This window comes from Ostrinia nubilalis, chromosome 25 (genome assembly GCF_963855985.1).
Source record: "Ostrinia nubilalis chromosome 25, ilOstNubi1.1, whole genome shotgun sequence".
NCBI classification, from domain to species: Eukaryota; Metazoa; Arthropoda; class Insecta; order Lepidoptera; family Crambidae; genus Ostrinia; species Ostrinia nubilalis.
The window spans coordinates 9,967,631-9,988,949 of record NC_087112.1 but is presented as its reverse complement, the minus strand read 5'-3'; the positions used below and the strand labels follow the sequence as shown (position 1 = coordinate 9,988,949).

The 21,319-nt window shown below is 37.3% G+C and overlaps 1 protein-coding gene and 1 long non-coding RNA gene across 2 annotated transcripts; one reads left to right on the top strand and one right to left on the bottom strand.

The window, feature by feature from the left end:
- Positions 1 to 1,483: 1,483 nt before the first annotated feature.
- Positions 1,484 to 17,531, bottom strand: LOC135084156 (facilitated trehalose transporter Tret1-like). The gene is made up of 3 exons (XM_063978902.1): positions 17,442 to 17,531; positions 4,398 to 4,533; positions 1,484 to 3,563 (listed from the first exon to the last, which is right to left on the bottom strand). The coding sequence occupies exons 1-3, from the start codon at positions 17,487 to 17,489 to the stop codon at positions 2,227 to 2,229; spliced, it is 1,521 nt and encodes a 506-aa protein (XP_063834972.1). The 5' UTR covers positions 17,490 to 17,531; the 3' UTR covers positions 1,484 to 2,226.
- LOC135084303 (uncharacterized) lies at positions 7,644 to 8,939 on the top strand. The gene is made up of 3 exons (XR_010259813.1): positions 7,644 to 8,148; positions 8,257 to 8,486; positions 8,666 to 8,939. It is a non-coding gene; the product is annotated as an uncharacterized LOC135084303 (long non-coding RNA).
- Positions 17,532 to 21,319: the final 3,788 nt, after the last annotated feature.

The window sequence follows — 21,319 nt, the reverse complement described above, 5'->3', positions numbered from 1 at the left end:
TACTTAATAATAAGCAATACTAATTGCATTGACTAATGAATCTTATGGCAAAGCGTGATTTTAACATTTGAAGCAAAAATGAGGATCGGTATATGCATTTGAGCCGGATCCAATGGTAAACTATACAATTGTATTTACTTGATAAACCTTATTACAAAAGCGTGAGTAATTCAATTAGAACACAAAACAAGGATTGGTATATGAATCAGGGCCACACTTTATAGGAAACTAAACAATTACGTTTAATCAATAAAGTTTATATCAAGAGTATGAGTAAACTAATTAAAGCGGAAATCTAGGATCGGCGTATGCATTAGGGCCATATTTAGTACAATAGCATTTACTTAATAAATTTATAGCAATAAGCGTGAATAATTATCTAAGTCATAAAACCAGGATTGGATTATGCATTTGAGCTAAGCATGTATGTAAACAATGAGCAAATTCTAATTAGCGTAATTAACTTAGCTACTACAAGACAACAGTTACTATTTCTATTAACAATCTAGTAGGCACGGGAAGCGTGCATGGGACGATACAACGCGATGTCCAGTCAGTTCCGTGTTACGGAAGCAGACCTTACCATCGCGGTGTGTGCGAGTTCAATCCGGCGGGCGCATCGTGTTCCGTGGTACGGAAGCGCGGAGCGTCGCGGACGAACTGACTTCTAGGCCGGCTCGCACGCCTTTTATAGCCAGCCGGTGAGCGCGTGTGACGTACGCGGCGGCGTGCGGGGTCTCGGGGCAGGGTAAACCGGCTGCGCGCGCGCGTAGTCCTCGCTGTGACGTAGTGGCAGGCTCGGCGCTTGTCGCTCGAAGTAAATAAAAGGGCGCGCCGTGTTACAATACATCATTTTAAATAGCGTCAAACATGCATGGTTTTCGTTGACTGTACTTAGTGCAAAAGCCGAAAAAAATATGATATTAAATTTATTTAAATCGGGGGCTTCAACCACGGGTGCGTCGAATACTGGGGGACTCGGCCACGGACCCAGCGAAGGCTCATAAAATATCTTCCTACCGTCGGCGCAGGCGCAGCGGCAATAAAGCAGGTAAGTACCCACTTGTTAATTTCAATGTTTACTAATTTGTATTGTGCCTGAACTACACTAGGGTACCTACTTATTTTACTAAGGCCCGATTCGACCAAACTTTTATCCGAGAATAGCTCCTGGTATAACTGGCACATTGACAGTTTCAGTATGGGAAATATGTCAAAACTGACGATTTATTCTGAGAATAATATTTACTCTTGTTTGGTCGAATCCACCCTAAGGCTCGATTCGACCAAACTAATATCCGAGAATAAGAGCGCTTTCACATTAGGGCATCCGTTGTCACATAGTATAACTGGCACATTGACAGTTTCAGTATGGGGAATATGTAAAAATGTCTATGTTACTTTCGTCTAATTTCTTCGAACTCGTAATTGAAGAAGACGTATCTCGAATATACAAAATATACCAAATGATAATGACACAAAAAACAATTCGGAAATGTGTATTAATTGAGATTAATTTACAATAATTTAATAAAAGTCTTAAAATTAAGTAGATAATGCTAATCTGTAGGATCTTGCACCTTAGAGCTGGATAGCACAATCTTATAGATAACTTACAATAACTAGTCGGCAAATAAATACGCAAGCTACTTATCACATTTAGTTAGATTAATATCACATTTTAATCTGAAACTTAATTACCTATTTAAAAATATAAGGGGCCAGCCAGACAAACTAATTCATTCTCCAATAAAGCTGCGTGCTTGTGGCATAATTTTGCAAACTTTATTTTGAAATTCAATCATTTCCTTACAATTTACTCAACAAGAAGTCATTCATGACTCTTTTGCCACTTCTTTATTCGAGCTACGTGTACCAACTTGGCCCTAAATTAGGTATTAATTATACCTAAGAAACTTTTTGATTAATCTCTTTCTAATCAAGATCGGTATCTAAATAGAGTTTCATTTAAAAAAAGAGGTAGGTAACACGGATTAGTCCATTGACGTAATGCAATTTTAAGGAACTTTTTCTTGTGATATAAAGTAAGTACTACACTCAACTGATTCATTATTTACAACATTAAAGAATATCGATAAAATAACAAGCAAACATACTTTTGACGAATAAAAGCACATTCACAATCTTTCATAACAACACAGCTTTAAATTCGCCTCCAAATTACACGCACTTCGTTCGGTCAAATTGTCACATTTTATCAAAAATTTAGTACAGAATATGTGAACTACATCTACGCATCATCTCCGCGCCTTCTTTAGGCTTCAGAGGTTGAATAGACCTACGGTCTCGAGGGTCCATGCCTCGGAAGGTGTCCTCGATGTCCTGGAGAGTCCTGTCTTTGGTCTCCGGCAGCAAGAAGAAGATAAACACCAAGCAGATCAATACAACGCAAGCGTACAACACGTACGTTAGTGGCAGACCAATGGCTGCTGTCAAAACTGGGAAACACTTGACAGCAATGAAGAAGTTCAGCGACAAAGGCAGCACGCTGATTCCACCAGCCAAGCCTCGGTATTCCAATGGGAAAATCTCCCCTGATATTGCGAACGGCACCGAAGATATACCAAGTGTCAGCGATGCCATGTAAATGCCTAACAGCAATATAGGGAACCACTGCCCTTCCAACGATGGAGGCAACTTCCCGCTGTGTTTAGCGTAAACATACGCCCCTTTCGAAAGGTACGCCAGAATACACACTGTCCCGCTGCAGAATAGCACCGTTCGCCTCTTGAAAGCCCTCATCAGGAACACGACGATGATGTTGCACACCAACCGCTCGATGTCCATCGCCACCATCAATCTTTCCGAATTCGCTTCAGGTCCCACCACTTGCGTGATGATGTCCAACGCGTACGAACTGATGACGTTGATGCCAGAGAACTGGAACATCACGTACAAGAACAACATGATCAGAATGGGCTTGAAGAACTCTGGTTTTCTGAATGACTGACCTACGTATCTGAAGAAGCGTACGATATGGACCCTGATCGGTAATTTTTGTCCTGCGACACTGGATTTCCTCGCCATTTTTTGTGCAGCGATCATGCTTTCCAATTCGTCGTTTTGGTTGTCACCCCGGCCGCGAAGCCAGTAGAAAATTTCCTCAGCTTCTTCATAACGACCTTGCGAAATCAGCCATGGTGGGGACTCGGGGGCGAATATGATCAGGAGAAGACTGAAGAAGGTTATGAAGGATGAGACCAGCGCAACTTGCTGCCAACTCAAGTATGTTCCGATGGTGTGACCAAACAGTACTCCAATGGTAAGTGATAGGGAGACGCAAGTGAGGAAAGCTCCTCTTTTTTTCGGGTCGGTCATTTCGGCTACGATTATGGATCCTAGAGGACCAAGCATTCCCATGGAGACTCCTTGGAGGAATCTACCGACGATGAGTTCTGTGACGCTGTCGGCCAGGACGGTGATGAACCAGCCAATCAGGACAGGAAAGATGGTGAGCAAGTGTGCAGTTTTTCGGCCCACCATGTTTAGCAGTGGGGTGATGATGATGTTCCCCGCGATGAGAGCGATGCCCACGATTGATGCTGAAAAGAATTAGTAGGTCATTAGAATAGAATGAATTTAATATTTAAAAAATCCTTCATTTTGAAAACGTGCCGATTCATAACAAGATCAAAGAACAAAATAGATTTATCTTATCAATTCAAGGAATCCGGTGGCAAATTGACTATGATGGATTAGCGTGATATTAATAATCAAACTCCTTAGCAACAAACTTGGAAAATAATCTCGAATTATCGCGTGGAGATTGTCCTCACATAGTTGGATTATCAATAGATGACGTAGACTTTAACAGGTTGGCGAAAAAAACAATTTTATCTGTGTACATTCATTGTCTAAGCTAGCTCTTTACCTTCACACACCTCTTTGACAACAGATATTTGGATTCATGAGGGTTAATCTATATGACTCTAAGCCGCTAGCCGTCATCGTCATTTGCTTTACAGTATTTGTATTTTGTTGATAATTAACGTTTTACGTATCTATGGTAAAGCGAGATTGTCCATAAGATGCCTGTTGCGGGCGAATGGTCAGGTTTTTGTTTATCTAGTGAGATAACCAAAAAAGTTCTCGAGTGGCGACCACGGGCTGGAAGACGTAGCGTGGGCAGGCCTCCTACTAGGTGGACCGACGATCTGGTAAAGGTCGCGGGAAGAGCCTGGATGCGGTCAGCGCAGGATTGTTCACTGTGGAAAACCTTGGGGGAGGCCTTTGTTCAGCAGTGGACGTCATTTGGCTAAAACGAACGAGGTGACCAGGACAAACTTAGATCGGCATTAAGCTGTAGATCCTGGCTACACAGGAGTTGCAGAGGTGGAAACGAAAGGTGGGAATAGTCCTGTAGTGAGGCAACTTACCGATATAAGACTCCTCAGCTGGAGTGGCATGAATGTGGGACTCCGGCCTCCTGAGACTCGGGATGAGGATGGCGGAGAATCCAATGACGGCTCCATGTCCGATGATGTTCAGCGACACGCAGGCTGTCACGAAACACTGGAATCAGAGTCAAATGAACGTAAATTGGGGAATCTTTGGAAACAGCCTTTACAGGGTTAAAAAATCTTACTAGTTTCATATTTTAAGGGTAGGTCAGAGGTTAAACTACCTCCTATAGTAGTTTGATTCACCCATTCTGGGACGACCTGTATATTTTTTTTTTACTTCTGATTAGATTTTAACACGTGTATTGATGCGATCTATGACACGAGCTGGCTTAGAAGATAAGGCTATTTATTAGTAAAATGCAAATCCTTTTAGGATTTTGTTGACAGTTATACCTACTTTGGACGTTGAAATTGCTCGCAGTAGTGTTAAAAACTGCGATGATAAGAATCCCGATTACAAACACAGGGGATTAGAGACCAGACCGCTGCATTTAGGGATTTCAATAAGTCTAGCACGTTATTAATGAGGATTAAAACAATAAATGATGATTTTAACGCGGCATTGTAAAAGCGAATATCTTTACAATGATTGTAGTCTGAAATGAAATGTCGCAAAAAATTTCATCATCATCTTAAATCTTGTCATTTAGTCTCCATTGCAGGATCATGATCCTCTTCAATTTACCAGAGACAAATCGAGGATTTGGACCTCCTCTAGTCCTGTACTCCCCGTCCCCACTCCACTCTGGCCAAACTGGTTGGGGAGGCTATCTACGGGAAGAGGGGATACCGGAACTGCACGCTAAAACTTGCTTTCTAAATAACGGCTGTATCGATTCAATCACGCCTTTCTTGAGACGTAATTTTAAAATTTCTACCTTAGAAGGAATAAGAAAATAATACAGAAATAGGAATTAGAACTGTTTTCATCGTACTCATACCGGAGTGATGACGAATGTTGTGAATCATTCAAGGGTATTTCTTCGGAGGCAAAATTTTCGATGTCTTTGGGTATAGTTCTGTAACCAACTAACAAAATGGCATGCAATATTTTTTTTCGTATAGCTTAGCTATAGCCCTATCTGGCGCAAATTACATTTTTGACATAATTGCTGTCTTTATACAAAATAAAAATATTTGAAGTGTGATTCTCTGATTCATATGGTGTGTCCGTTAGCCATTTTCCGGAACAAAATGGTTGATGTAGCATTTTCCTTTTGATATATCAATATAAATTAAAATTATTTCGAAAGCTAATGAGTTGTCCTTCTACAAAAAAAATGTGTCATAATTTTAATTAAGTTAGTTTGTTCGTAAAAAAATAAATAAGCAGTGTCCGGCATAAAATACTGATTCATATGGCGTGAGCTGTTCTTGACCATAACTGGTCAGGTTTTAATCATGAGAGTCTGGTTTCTGGCGTGGAGGCAAGCCCATCTTGCAACGGATGAGCTAGAAGGCAGACGTGGAGCTGGTTGGCTTAGAACCCGGTGTGACGAAGGCAAATACTTGATTCATCTGTGCTTGGTTCAGGTGGCATGCTGATTACAATGCCTACTTCATAAAATTACATTATTGCGTTAAAAATCTAATCTGTCTTTCTTGTGATGCTTTTGGGTTATATAATCATGTAGAAAAGTGACAACACTGTAGTCTGTATGTATGACAAGTTTTGCTCGATTTTAGGCAAAAAACTGATTTATCTGTGCGTGATTCATATGGTCAGGGCCCTATATGAATCATAAAATAAATTAGTTTTTGGTCTTTCAAGCACCAAAAAAGGGTTTTTTAACTAAGAATGACATCCCAGACTGCATCTCACTTAAGACCAGGTGCGATTGCGGTCTTGTTATGAATAAAAAAACATTATCATTTTTATGTTAAGAATAATTTGTGTTTAAACAGTAAATAAGTAGTATATCCGTTAAGCTAGCAACCATAACACAAGCATATTTGTTGCTTATTTTGTAGCTAAATGGCGCTGTATGAAATTGCCCAACGATTTATTTATTTTTATTATTATTTCAGCTACACTTATGGCGTCCATAGCACATAATAATACTGCTGAGCATAGGCCTCCAATGATTTCGAGATTAACTGATTGCCATTGCTACAACCTCTATAAGCTCATCTCACCTTCTTCACCTTGTAGGTGGACGTCTTAACAACAATAGCTTGGATAAGTGAAACAGCTCGGTAGAGTCATCTAAAATACCTTAGTGCCATAAGATCAAAGTCTACATCCAGTGTATCAGTGATGACAAATTGTACTGAAAAGCGGCCTCTCACTGTAGGCTTACGAACCACAAAGTTGCATAGTGTACACTGGAGTGGACTATGCTTGTTTTTTTATGCAATCGAATCTGTAATGAGGAGTCCCGTAAACGATCTAAAGTCGCATGGTGGCATAGTCCGATGTTTTAGCAAGCTGAAGTGATAATGGGCAGGACACATAGTATACAGAAATGATGCTATCCCATCACGTTTCTGGAGTGGAAGCTACGTGCCGGAAAGCTCAGTGTAGAACGTCCTCCCACAGGAAGGCGCAGGATGCAGGCCGCTACCAACCGGTCATTATGGAAATCATTGGGAGAGGCTTATGTTCAGTTGAAATGATTATGATGATGACAAAATATTATGGATGTATACTAAAGTTTAAAAAAAATGTTTTTTCACGAATTATTGTGGAATCGTTGCATTTGTTCATAACAACAGATCATTGTTTTTGTTATAATATGATTATTTTCTTAATTTAGAGCCAATTGTACATAAATATCATAAAGGGCAATGTTCATTTCTGGCCTGGCGTGGACAAGCTGCTAATGAAAATATGAATTTGCCAAAAATTTTTAATAAATTTTTAAAGTATTCACTTAGTGTAACTTTGTATCAATTTGCCTTTATAAAAATCCAATATAAATAGTACTTTATGTGATAATTACAACTTCCTGTCTTTAACACTCAATTCAGTGTTGCCAAAATGAATCTTATCGGTAAGAATCGATTCATATCGATTGTTTTTCGACTATGACAAGTAGTATTTTTTTTAAATACGTATTCATTAAAATGACATTTATAAAACCTTTTTAATATTCCAATAACACTACCAAAATATTTAAATAACTAAATGAAACCTTATTTCACACACACCTTATTATACACCTTATTTCGAGTCATCAAAAAATACAATCGATTTTTATATCGATAATTTTTATTCATCACCACATTATTAGCATGGCAACACTGAAAATATTGTCACAGCTGTTATCTGTCATTCGCTTTGTTTTGTATTTTTCATCGTGAGTGTTGTTTATTTCTCAAAACCAAGTCTTTGCCAAAATAAAAGCAGAAGAGTGTTGTATTAAGTTTCCCTTTTGACGACTTTATTTTTTTGACCATGGTCCTCGATGCTTCCCTTCCCGATGACCCTGGCATACTCTCGAACTCTCTCGAACTACGAATCTCACTCAACCAATGACCAATGGCTCACTTTCGGACATCGAACCTTGCCTAAACGCCGACCACGACTTACGTATGGACTCCGACCCGAGCCCCAATGTTAACCCCAGCCCGATTTTGGATAATGCAACCAGCAATTCCTCAATCTCATGAGGAACCTATGATATGTATCAATTGTATAGCTGACATGATGCAGAGGAGGCGACATAGCCTAGAGCTTATTAAGTTCGGTTGGTTATAACGTCAGTGGATGACTCCTCAGCTGGTAAGTTATTGAATGAGCGTGTGGACTTGTTGAATACCTTTTACAATGTATTTGATCAACTACCTTTACCGTAAATTACCATAATCCTAATAAAACCTTTTTTTTTAGATTGATAACAGCAGTGTATGTTGTCACTCATGTTGGACCGTGGCCACGGTGTGGCTCTGCACCAATCAAGGACAAATAATATTTCAAATGAAGAAGCAACCACTAGCACTGGTCACAGTTAACGTGGATTATCTTTGTTACAAATACGTTCCATAGACTGCATATTAACACGGAAAGAGAATCACATATTCGAAAATAATGTAATAATGGAACAGATTTCACCTCGTCAAGTAAGTTTTTTCATAATTATTTTCATTATATTTTATTAAACACATTGGCTTGATATATTTGAACAGTGTATATTTTTTTCTATACAAATACGTCTTACTGATAGATAAAAATTGACATCATATCCCAACATCTTAAAGAATGAATTTGAATGATACCATAATTAATTTCTTTGTTTCAGCTGCGGGGATCTGACCAAATATGTCATCCCTGATGGCAGTGAGCTGATCGAGCTGCTACACATGCTGTGGAGCCCCAACAAACACATGATGGGACGAGGATTCATTTGCCCTTATATTGGCCGAATAACAGTAGGTTGCTGTGCTCATGTTATGACAATTTTGTGGTTTTTGAGCTGGGCAAGGTATCAGGAACATGTATTTCCACCTGCCTAGTTCCTAGACAATATTTTGTTGACCCATGAGTCAGATTAAAATAATAATAATAATAAAAAATGGTGTTTTGTTTTGCTTCTAACCTTTCTAGTCTTAAGCAAAAAAAAAATTTGTTAAGGACTTGGATACAAAATGATATTTATATTCTGTTTCTTACTGGTATAGACTACTTAATAAATAACAAATTACATGCTGTAATGTCTGTCCACCTCAGGCCAAAGGTCCCATACTAAGTGGGCATAACCCTTTTGTTTCTATTTTTGATTAATATGTAACAAATTCTGATTCATATGGGCACAAAATATTTGAACGTCGATATCTTGAAAACTACATTACAAAAACGAGTCCCTTATCCAAATATATGTTATTGGGTGTACCTATTTTCATATGAGTCTATGTTACAAACCTAAAATTGAATTTGAAATTTGTCCATATGAATCAGCCGAAGAATGCGATTTCGAAGAAGTGCCCTCAAGTTAGGTTATTTCGATCATTCCCAAATAATCGAAAGAATCCCAATTCCCAAATAAACGTTTCGTGTTGCAGCTGTTGCCATATCACCAGCGATACAGTATGTATCACTGTATCACCAATGTGTTTTTTTTTTTTTTTTTTTATGTGATAGGAGGCAAACGAGCAGACGGATCACCTGATGGTAAGCAATTGCCGTCGCCCATGTACACCCGCAACATCAGTGAAGTCACAAGTGCGCTGCCAACCTTTTAAATCCCATTCCCCCCCAATGAGGATCAGTACTGTTGTAGAAAATTCAATAAAACTAGTATCTACGTTAATCTTTAAGACATAAGAAAGATATATCTTTTTGAATTATCCAAATCGGACCATTACTTACGAAGATATTAAGTAATAAACATAGGCCGTTTTTGCCGCTAAACGTCAACGTACGCAGGGCCGCGTGACGTCACTATATCCGAATCGAGCGCAGCCGGCGTACTATTGGGATGGAAAATATTTTTTTCCAGCTAAACTATCAGTTTTAGAAAAAAACTTTTAATAACATTTATTCATCAAAATAAAGTAACCCATCGACCAGTAATTTTTAAAAATAAAAATTGTGAAAAATAAGTATCGCTATGTCCAAAAAACACATTTTCATAGGATTCGATGCAATGCGGATACACGGTTGTTGGGGTGAGTGTAACTTAATGATTGTTTGTATTGAACATAATAATACATAATATGATGCTAATACCCAGTTTCTGGCCTGGGGGGGGGGATAAGTCATACCCAGCTTATAGCCTGGGGGGAGGGGCTAGCCTTACCCAGCTTCTGGCCTTGGTGGGAGGGGGGGGGAAAGGCAAGTAATACCCAGTTTCTGGCGCCTGGGGGGGGGGGGGGGGTAAGCCATACCCAGCTTCTGGCCGAAGGGGAGTCATATCCAGCTTATGCTTATGGCCTGGGGCGAGGGGAAAGCCTTACCCAGCTTCTGGCCTTGGTGGGAGGGGGGGAAAGGCAAGTGGCATGGGGGGGGGGGGGTGTCATACCCAGCTTCTGGCCGAAGGGGAGTCATATCCAGCTTATGCTTATGGCCTGGGGCGAGGGGCAAGCCTTACCCAGCTTCTGGCCTGGGGGGAGGGGGAGAAGTCAAGTCATACCCAGTTTCGGGCCTGGGGGTGGGGGGGGGGGGGTAAATCATACCCAACTTCTGGCCGAGGGGGAAATCATGCCCAGCTTATGACCTGGGGAGAGGAGGGGGGCGGGGGAGTCATACCCAGCTTCTAGGCTAAGATTAAATAGATTTCCAGGAGCAGCTGTCCTTTCCTGCAGCAGCTGGCCCGCCCATGGGAACGGCGAATAGATACGTAGGTACGTAGGTTTAACTCAGTAAAACTAAATAACAGGTAGGTATTGCGTGTACATCGAAATGATCTTCATAGCAATGTCTTGTAGCCTAGGCAGAGTGTATCTGCCTCAGCTATACCTTATTGTTAGAAGTAAATAAATTAATACTATACATTTTTATATTTTACTTGGAAGAAGATATCACTCTAACAACACTTATGAACACTTTATTTGAATAAATCGCCAAATATACCACCGCGGAGACCCCAATCGCGTCTCTTGCGTTCCATTGAATCTCTATTTTTAAAATATTTTTAAAAAAATTCTATTTTTAAAAATTACCTATCGATAGCTTACTTTATTCTGATGAATAAATGTCATTACAAGTTTTTCTCTAAAACTGATAGTTTGGCTAGAAAAAAATATTTTCTATCCACGCAGTACGCCGGCAGCGTTCGGATCGGATATAATGACGTCATCGTCCCCGCGCCGGGCGGTCAGTGAACTTTTTTGGTAATTTGGCCATAACTTCGTCAATTTTTGTCGTAGAACAAAAATTTTTGGACTGTGTATTAAGGATTTCTTAGCCCTATAAATCTGCATTCACAGCTAAAAATCGAAATGATCCTCATTGGGCCTCCGGTATCCTCACTCACTCGGCGAAACACAGCGCAAGCGCTGCTTCACGCCGGTTTTTTGTGAGGCCGTGGTATCACTCCGGTCGAGCCGGCCCATTCATGCCGAAGCGTGGCTCTCCCACTGATAAATCAGCTATCAATACACGGCGGATGTATCACGCCAGTTATTGCTATTGTATCGTATTCGTTGCTAATGTAGCACGGTTTGTGAAAACTGATATTTGACTAGTCGACGCCTTTAACTAATAAATTCAAGAAACAAGTTCTTTTAAAAAACTATCTGAAAGACAGACTAAATTAATGTTCAAATTGCTGTAAAGTTCGTTTATATTCGATTGAAATAGCGAACCATGCGACGGCGACATACCTACTCGTAGGTAGGTATTGCGATATAAATCATAGATCCCCTTTGCCAGCTAGCAGTGTTTATGCTGTGTGGCTAGTTAAAAAGTAGTACTTTTTTCAAGTTACTGACCTTAGAGTAGGCGCACACCGTTGATTTTTCGTCGGCCGATAGTTTAGTCGGGCAGTTGATCAGTATGGGCAGTTGGGCACGTATGGGAGTGCGCACACTACGCCGATTCGATTTGGCCGATTCTTCATACAATTTAAAATCGGGCACAACTATCGGCCAACTAAAAATCAACGGTGTGCGCTTACTCTTAAAGTGACTGAAATCTAATGTGAGTTGTTGTGACATTAGAGCAGTTTTAACTAAGTTCTAACTATAGAAGTTAAATACAAACTAAAGCAATTTTAACACGTGTTTCAATCAGTCGGCAATTTAATAAACGTCAATATGTCTATCATTAATAAGTTTCAATGGCGCTCATAATCTAAAGCACGTTATTATAGTAATATAGAGATAACTATGTTATTCCAGCACCTATTTAGGCGATAAAATCTTGGCTCATGAATAGGTTGTGATCGTTATCAGATAAAAGTATGTTACCTATGTGGCTGACAAGGCTTCAGGTTATTAATTCATTGAAAGCACTAGATTTATAGGGTTAATAATGTTTTTTCAGACCTTGAGGTACATTCTAGTTCTTTTCCGGTTGTACTAAGTAGGACTGTAGGAAGTTCCAACTGGGTTTCAAATGGGAATATTAGGACTTCTGGTTCCCACTGCAACTCCTGTGCAACCGAGATTTTCAGCTTATGAAACCCCACCTCAGTGAATGTTCATTCTACTGAAGGCAGGACAAAAATGTGGATCTGACGAGAGTATCTGACCATTTTCTGGTCACAAACTGGTCATTAAACTCAAGTTTTATAGCGACTCTACATTGATCTTACTCACAACCCGCATTGGAGTGGGTAAAAATCAATATGCCTTTGCTATTTAAACCTACTTCAGAACCAATAATATTGGAAATGGACAGTTACTTTATACAAAACCTGAAATTACAGAAGCACTTAGGAATATCGTGAACAAAAGAACGGTTAATATCTATAAGTAGCACACATAAGCACTTATTTTAATTGATTGAACTAGTTCTTCTAATCCAATGCCATTCAATGACCTATGAAGTGAAGTGATAGATAACTCAAGAGCGTATGCAATTTCTCTAATTGGCTACTTCAAGAATCAAGACAAGATAAATCTAGATAAAAATGAATTGATTTATTTTCTAATCGTGCGCATGGAATCATCCTCAAAGAATAATTTATAATGGATTAAAAAAAGATTGATTCTACTGTACAAAAGCAAAAACTTTCCCCAAAAGGTGAAAGTTCAATCTTCCACAAAACAATTTTTCATACATTTTCTAATCGTGCGCATGGAATCATCCTCAAAGAATAATTTATAATGGATTAAAAAAAGATTGATTCTACTGTACAAAAGCAAAAACTTTCCCCAAAAGGTGAAAGTTCAATCTTCCACAAAACAATTTTTCATACAAATTGTCATCAGTAATCAGCTATTAGTAAGGTGACTGACAAGTTTCTTTTGCCACTTCTGAGAACCTACCTACCAGCCGATTAAGGTGTCCCAAAGTGCTCTGAAAAGGGACTACTTAGTTCACCATACTAATGATTTGAATTTAAAAACAGAATTCTCAAAAAACACCAACTTCTAATCATCCCATCATGATTTTTCCCACGCAAAATAATTTGAGCTCCAAAATCAACCCTTTCCGTCGTCTTTCGATGATTTTCTTTTATAGTTACTGACTTACTTATTTATATTACTGTCCACATTGACAAAATAGTTTTGTAGAGTCATCGTGCGAGTGTGATTTTTTCCTAGTGACGTATAGTCATGATAACCCTAAAATATTGGAGATGTAACCTTCCCCTGTTTATAGGGCCCTCAATTTTTATTTGTAATGAAGTAACCTAAATGATCATTAGTTTTGCCTCCATTTTGCGTTTATACTCGCGTTTATTAAAATCTCTATTTGTAGGTATTATTTAAACATGGACACTCTTATCACCTTCTAAGTTATCACCTATTGTTGTCATTTCTTTTTAATTCAAAGCTGTCAATGATTTCATGAAATATCAATCTATTGTCTTTAGATTACAGAACCTTTGTTATAAATGCCGCAGTAGATAACTACCTAGTTAATTTTCAAGTTGCGTAATTAAATAAGAACATTAACTTTAAACTAAATGCATTTTGTCTCACGTTTAAAAATTAACGGTTTTCATTTACATCAAAAACAAAGATCAGTGTTACACCAATCAGTTAATTAGGTACTTACTTTTAATAATGAGCTATCATAATGTGACTCTACCATACATTTTGTATGGCAAAAGGGCCTTTCGCTAGTTCACAGCCGAAATTATAATGTGAACTTTATCAATTAGTAGGTACCTGCACGTGGTATATAGGAATGGTAGAACTCTACATAGTTCGATCAATCAATATAGGTACGATTAATTAAAATTTATACACTTCAGAAAATATATGAATTGAATTCCTTTAAAGATAATCTTCATTGATTAATTATTAGACAATTTTAAAATCATCAGGTGATCCGTTTGCTCGTTTGCCTCCTATCACATAAAAAAAAAAAAAAAAAGAAAAAAAAAGTAAGTTAACTCGTCGGCGTCGTCGAACAACGTCGTATGATCGCAACCGTCAAAATCTGTTTTTTTGCATTAAACTACTCTAAAATAGCCCCTTTATAAACTATTTTTTTAATTTTTCAAAATTCGTAATAATATCGAAGATACAGAATCGAACACCGACGGATGTGATTATTCTAACGCAGTACAGAGACGTCTTTGTGCAAGCGTCATTGTACTTCGGAAGACTGCACATCGTTTGTTGGAATAGCTTATACATTTGTATTCGTATTGATATTGAATGTATCTCGAATTTCGTCTTTATATCTATAAGTTTGGACACTTTATCGTTTTGATGACTGAAAGTCACAACCATCTCTTTACTAGGGAAGTCAGAGAAAAAAAAACTGTGACGTACGTACACACCCGTCGTTGTACTAGGAAGTTTGAAAATAAAAGAAACAGTGTCCTATTGTTTTTATTTTATGGTATTTGTAGGTAGATTGACGAGTATAAACATTAAGAATGTTTGGTACAAAATAATTGTTTTTGGTGGCGGATGTACTGAACTTACATTGTTCTAAGGACTTTTGTTTGACGTTTGATCAGAAACATCGTTGTACTTCGGTAAAGTTTGGTAATTTTGACGTCGGATATACACAACCGACTTTGTACTAGGGACGGGTATTCCAATTGCGTCTTTGTTCTATTTTTAAATTGCTTAAAAAATAAAATAAAAAATTGAGACTACAATAATTCGATTTTAATGTGTTTCTTTTTGACGATTTGTTACTCAAAATAAACATTGTGTTAAAAATAAAGTTTTTTTTTTGCGTATACAGGATGACATCTTGTAATGAGTGAACATCCTTGTAAAGGATTATAGTGCATGTCATTTGCAATCAAATTGGATAAGTATTTGCCTACGCAAAACACAATGTAATTTTTCCATACAAAAAATCTAAATAATAATAATTAATATCCCGTAGCCGATTTTAAATTTTCCTGCTTTTAAGCTAAGGTAGAAAAAGCCCAAACTATAAATAATAAAAGTAATAAAAGACTTTATTAAACACACAGTAAAACATAAAAGTAATAAAATAAAAGAAAAAAGTGTGATAAAGGGGCGCCCGCTCAATTTTTATCGGAACACCATGTTAGGATGTCCCTATTAAAACTGAGAAATGCTTGACTTTTGCCTAGTCATATACCTACATAAATAAATTGGTTACAATAACCTGTTATCCCTTACAAGGATGTTCACTTATTACACGTCACCCTGTAAGTATAGGTATGCTTAGAAAGCTTTTCGTCTAAGTTAAATTTTATACTTATTTATTTTATTCATTTCTAAGTAGCACTTACACCGTCAAATCAATGCCCCCTTTACCCTTTCAAGCAGATCCCAACATTATTCAAAAAATGCAAGATCTTATAGGTGATAGTTTTTGCATCCAGTGCCTTAATGCTACCTTTATGAGATTATCGTTCCGCCTTGGTTTGTGGGTGGATGTCGCACGCTTAGTTTTTCGGTATGCAGCCTACTCCAGAACCTTGGTGCCCCATTGGCCGTAAGTTTTGCGTAGTATGTGTCCTGCCTATTGTCACTCAGCATGTTAATCTGTCGGGATATGTCATCGACTTTAGTTTGTTTACGGACCTCCCTCATTTATGATTTGATCTCGTAAAGAAACACTGACATAACCCTTGCTATAGCACGCCGTGCAACTTTGAGCTTCTTTGAGAGCCAACGTTTTGGACCTATAATAGGGTAACACACACTAATGGTAGACTCTCGTCTTTAGGCACTTTAGGATTTTGGACGAAAAGATGTCTAGTTTTCCGGATACTGCCCAGTCGAGGTAGATTCGTCGATTGACCTCTTTCTCGAAGTTGGACCTTCCTAGCTAAATCTTTTGTCCAAGGTAGACATCCTACTTGTCAACAATCTCAAGAATTGAGATCCCAACCGAAGTTGGGTAGGGTGCAACATGGACATTCGACATAAGCTCATTTTTTCCATGTTCATCCAAAGGCCCCGTTGGGATACTCGATTAAGGTCTTTAATATTGTGTCGAGGTCTTCCAAAGATTCTGCCATGACCATAATATTATCGTCGGCATACCTAAGGTGAGTGTTGTACTCGTCGTTGATATTTATGCCGAATCCTTTCATTCAAGGAGTTGGACAGGTGAACAGTTTTGGAAATAGGTATAAAATCTCCCAGCCTTACGCCTCGCTGTAGTGGAATCGCGCTCGTGCTCTGCTTCTGTATTCGGGCCGGATTGGTGCGTTCATGTAGAAGTACTTCAGTACCTCGATGTAACGAGAGTCAATACGGCCGCGGTGCAGGGAGAGATTGCAGCACTGCCCAAATCTCGATCAAATCGAAGGCCTTCTCATAGTCCACAAACTCCAAGCATAGTGGCAAGTTATACTCTTCGATCTTCTGCATAACCTGCCGCAGTATATGGATGTGGTTTATCTATCCTTGATTTTTGTTAATTTTCTTTGATACATATTGTCTTTATTTATAAATTAATTAATAATGAAACCTAATAAACAATGTTTTATATTTATTTCCTCCAACTTTCTTCATCATCCGACGGGTACTCATGGCAGAAGTTCCGTAGAATAATGACTAAAAGTGACATACGTCATATATTTGATTAAAAAAATTCGCAGAACAACGACGGTTTATCACATACATCCTCAAATTGTCCATAGAACAATGACGCATGTGATTTTTACAAAAAACTAAGTATTTTTGGAGATGGGTACATAGTTTATATAAAATAACATCTTTATGTTTATAACATCCCCAAATTTGAAACCGATCAGCCTAGTAGTTTTTTTTGTAGACACAAAAAACCGGTTCCAAAACTTCAAAACGCTCTCCTGGAAACTTAACATTTTGCAGATACGTCGTTGTTCGACGACGCCGACGAACTGTAGGTATTAAAAGTAAAAAGTCTCACAAGTTTATGAATTCTAGCAATTATTGCACATTTTCAACGTAAAATTAATGATTTCCAACAAACTTTCTACTACTTTCGTAAATGTAGAGATGGCAAATTATAAAAAAATCAAAAAACAAACTTACTTGTCTCAAAAAAGGCACAAACGAATTGTTTTTTTGCACTTCGCCCATTTTCAGCTCATGGCACGCATGCGCTCTGGCGACTGGACTACTATTGTGCTATAGTATAATCTCAAGGTGTTGAGATAATACCAGATTAGATATTCTATCTTATATCGAATGAATAGTCGATTCGCCGTCGATTGATTAGTGCATGCCGATTGGAGATTGTAGTCTTGAATGAGGGTCAGTGTGTGCCAGTTCGAATCCCGCTGGGATCAAATTTTTATGTGAGATCTTTATTAAAAAATGTGTCGAGTGTCAAAAATGTGTAATAAAAAAGAGCCTACTTGATTCATATTATCAAAGTATTTTTTAAATTTCAGCAGACTAAAAATAGACCAATATGTAGTTGAAAAAAAAATTAGCATCATTTAGAGGATTTCATGCCATTTATTGATCTTTTTACCTGCAGATTTCAAATAGCAATTTCACTCTTAAAAAATATTTCGATGATTCCAACTATGCAGTGTTTAATTACTAATTTTTAGCACATTTTTTAGTAATAAATAGGGATATGTTTCATTTCCGCCGTTACTGGCTTTTTTAGCATTATCCTTTCGTTTAATGTTGGAAAAGAAAACTTTTTAAATGGTACCTACATTCATTCAACTAATAAAAAGGAAAATTTTCAGACTTGAACTCTAGCTAGACCGCTAAAGTTAAAAGTTAACGAGCAAACACATCTGTACATGAATTTTGCTTTGTTATTGCTGATGGGCTTCATTAAATTATAACATTAACTCCCCTCTTGCTTAATCTTTTAATGTTTGTGTGTCTAGTTGTCAAATAAATATGTATATTCTTTCTTTCTTTCTTGCCTCTGAAAGGGAGCCGCCATCGTCTACGCTACGTAGGATCCTTGTACAAAAAATGATTGTCTCTTTAGAACTTTTAGACCAGATTGGAACTCAAACTGATTAACTTACAAATATTTTAACCGACTTCAACAAAATTCTCAATTTGCTTTTTTTCCATTTTTCAGCAACACCATTTTCGCTCAACCACCAACGCCATCTATCGTAATATTAGAAAATGTTTTACTAAACGCGCGCTCTCTGAGATGCTGAAAGCCACGGCTGAAAACTGAAATATTTTTTTTAATTCAATCATGAATGGATCCAATTGTATGCAAAAATAGAAAATACTATGCAATCAAAGAAAGTTTTTTTACGAGTTTGTAATAATATACAGGGTGTTTCTTGTAAGGTGTCAAGCCGAAGGCAGGTGATAGGTGAGGACTAGACCTATCGATTTCACCCCCATGTATGTTCTACGATTTTTCGTAGTTTAGAAGTTATCGTTAATTTTGTGATTTTTTCAAATTTCATGACCTAGTGGCTTAATTTTTTTTTAATCTTTTTTTTGGGTTGACTTTTCTCAGATTTCTTTTTTTTGACAGATTCCCTATTAGTTGCAGATATTTGAAAAAAATAATCACCTTCCTATCTTTGATGCAAGATACAAAATTTTTGTTAGAAACATAAAAAATATGCTTTTAGCAGAACATTCTAAAATTTTCAACTGAAATGTATGAGAAAAAAAAAAGAATTTCCATAGGTCCAAAATAATTTTAAAAACTGCGCAGTTTTCTGAACTTTCATAATAACACAAAAAAACATGTACTTAATAGGCCATTATTTTCTGTAATCGCTCTACTAAAGTGGTAAGTCGGAGATTCCGTTACATGTTTTTGACTTTCTTAGGACTAACTAATGTTTGCAATTCACTAGTGTACGTTACGTAGAACACGTTTAGAGACAATAACTGAACAGAACATTTTTTATCCACAACGAGGAAGCTCTTGCCCTTCATCTGACCTGATGGAAAGTTGAAAACTGCTGGATGATCAGCGAGCTTCACCCGGAATCCTAAACCACAGAGGAATTGGCTGTCCTAAATAGGTAGTCTTACCACTAGACCACAGTGGTGATTGTTACTTTACGATTAAATTTGATATACCTACCTATTAGAGTGTGAAAGGAAAGAGAAAGAGTTTGTGTGTGAGTGTGTGAGTGTGTGTGTGTGTGTGTGTGCGCGCGCGTGTGTGTGTGCGTGTGTGTGTGTCTGTGAGAGAGAGAGAGAGAGAGCAAAAAAGGGTGTAATGATTTAATTTAAAGTAAATGTTCAAAATGTCCGTCGCTGACCTGAATGCACATTCGACAACGACGCAAAACAATTATTCGTAAATTTACAAAAGCTTCTTGCATTCTAATATGGTTTATCATCAAAATTTTCATATACCCTTTTGTATACCACATGAAGAGCAAGAGCTTCCACGTTGTGGATAAAAAAAATCTTTTCAGTTATTGTCTCTAAATGTTTTCTACATAACGTAAACTTAGGGGATTGCAAATATTACTTATTCCTAAGAAAGTCAAAAACATGTAACGGAATCTCCGACTTACCACTTTAGTGGAGCGATTACAGAAAATAATGGCCTATTAAGTACATGTTTTTTTGTGTTATTATGAAAGTTTAGAAAACTGCGCAGTTTTTAAAATTATTTTGGACCTATGGAAATTCTTTTTTTTCTTATACATTTCAATTGAAAATTTTAGAATGTTCTGCTAAAAGCATATTTTTTATGTTTCTAGCAAAAATTTTGTATCTTGCATCAAAGATAGGAAGGTGATTATTTTTTTCAAATATCTGCAACTAATAGGGAATTTGTCAAAAAAAAGAAATCTGAGAAAAGTCAACCCAAAAAAAAGATAAAAAAAAATTAAGCCACTAGGTCATGAAATTTGAAAAAATCACAAAATTAACGATAACTTCTAAACTACGAAAAATCGTAGAACATACATGGATGGGAGTGAAATCGATAGGTCTAGTCTTCACCTATCACCTGCCTTCGGCTTGACACCTTACAAGAAACACCCTGTATAGAATCCATTATTGGCTGTAAGAACAAAAATACCTGTTTGTATTATAAAGAGCTGTGGTTTTCTGAATAAAGAAAAATAAAATAAAATAAAGATAATAATAAAAAATCTTGTCCGATCCCAAACGGGTGATTCTGCCTGTTTTTTGTATTTGACAGAAAATTATTTTTGTTTTTGGATGTGAATCTTTTTTTTAAATCATAAAAACTAAACTCATAAAACTCACTTATTTCTGCAAATAGACTTTAAAAAAAGCACTTTTACACGTCCCAGTATTAAACCTACCACTGCTTCAGGACAATAAATGGGGCAGTGCAAGAAACATCGTTGATTGAAACAAACGATTTTGAGAACATTGAGTTTAAGACTTTATTTATCATGTTGTAAATTATTAAAGATTTGACATTCGAATTTTGTCACACACAAGTAGGTACACAACCGATACGAATCACGATGAACGGCAAGATCCAAGATTCTATTTTTAGCGAGACCATAATAGTAAACTCACGAACTTATGCATCACGGTATTTCTGTCCGCCAGACTAAATTAGGACTCGTGTCTTTAGATCTAGATTTTAGACAACAAATATGATGCATTATTTATGTTGTCATCGCGTATTTTAGTCGCAAACTTTATGTTGTTCAAGGATTTGAACAATGGGACATAAATTGTGATTGTTATTTCTAACAATAGTACCTATAGGTAGGTTGGTGAATTATGTCATACTGTCTGTAGTAAAATGTAGTTATGAATCATGTGTCTTTTTCATTAATTAAGTATGTAATTGTTTTTTTGTCTGTACTTAGTTAGGTGAGGTGAGGTAAGTGTTACTGCCAAGTTTGAGTTAGATAGGTAGAAGGTGTAAATAAGGTTTTATGTGTTCCTATTGTGTTTGACTGAGTTTTCAAGATATTTTTGATATTATTTATTTTAACTAACATGACGTGTTGTGTATT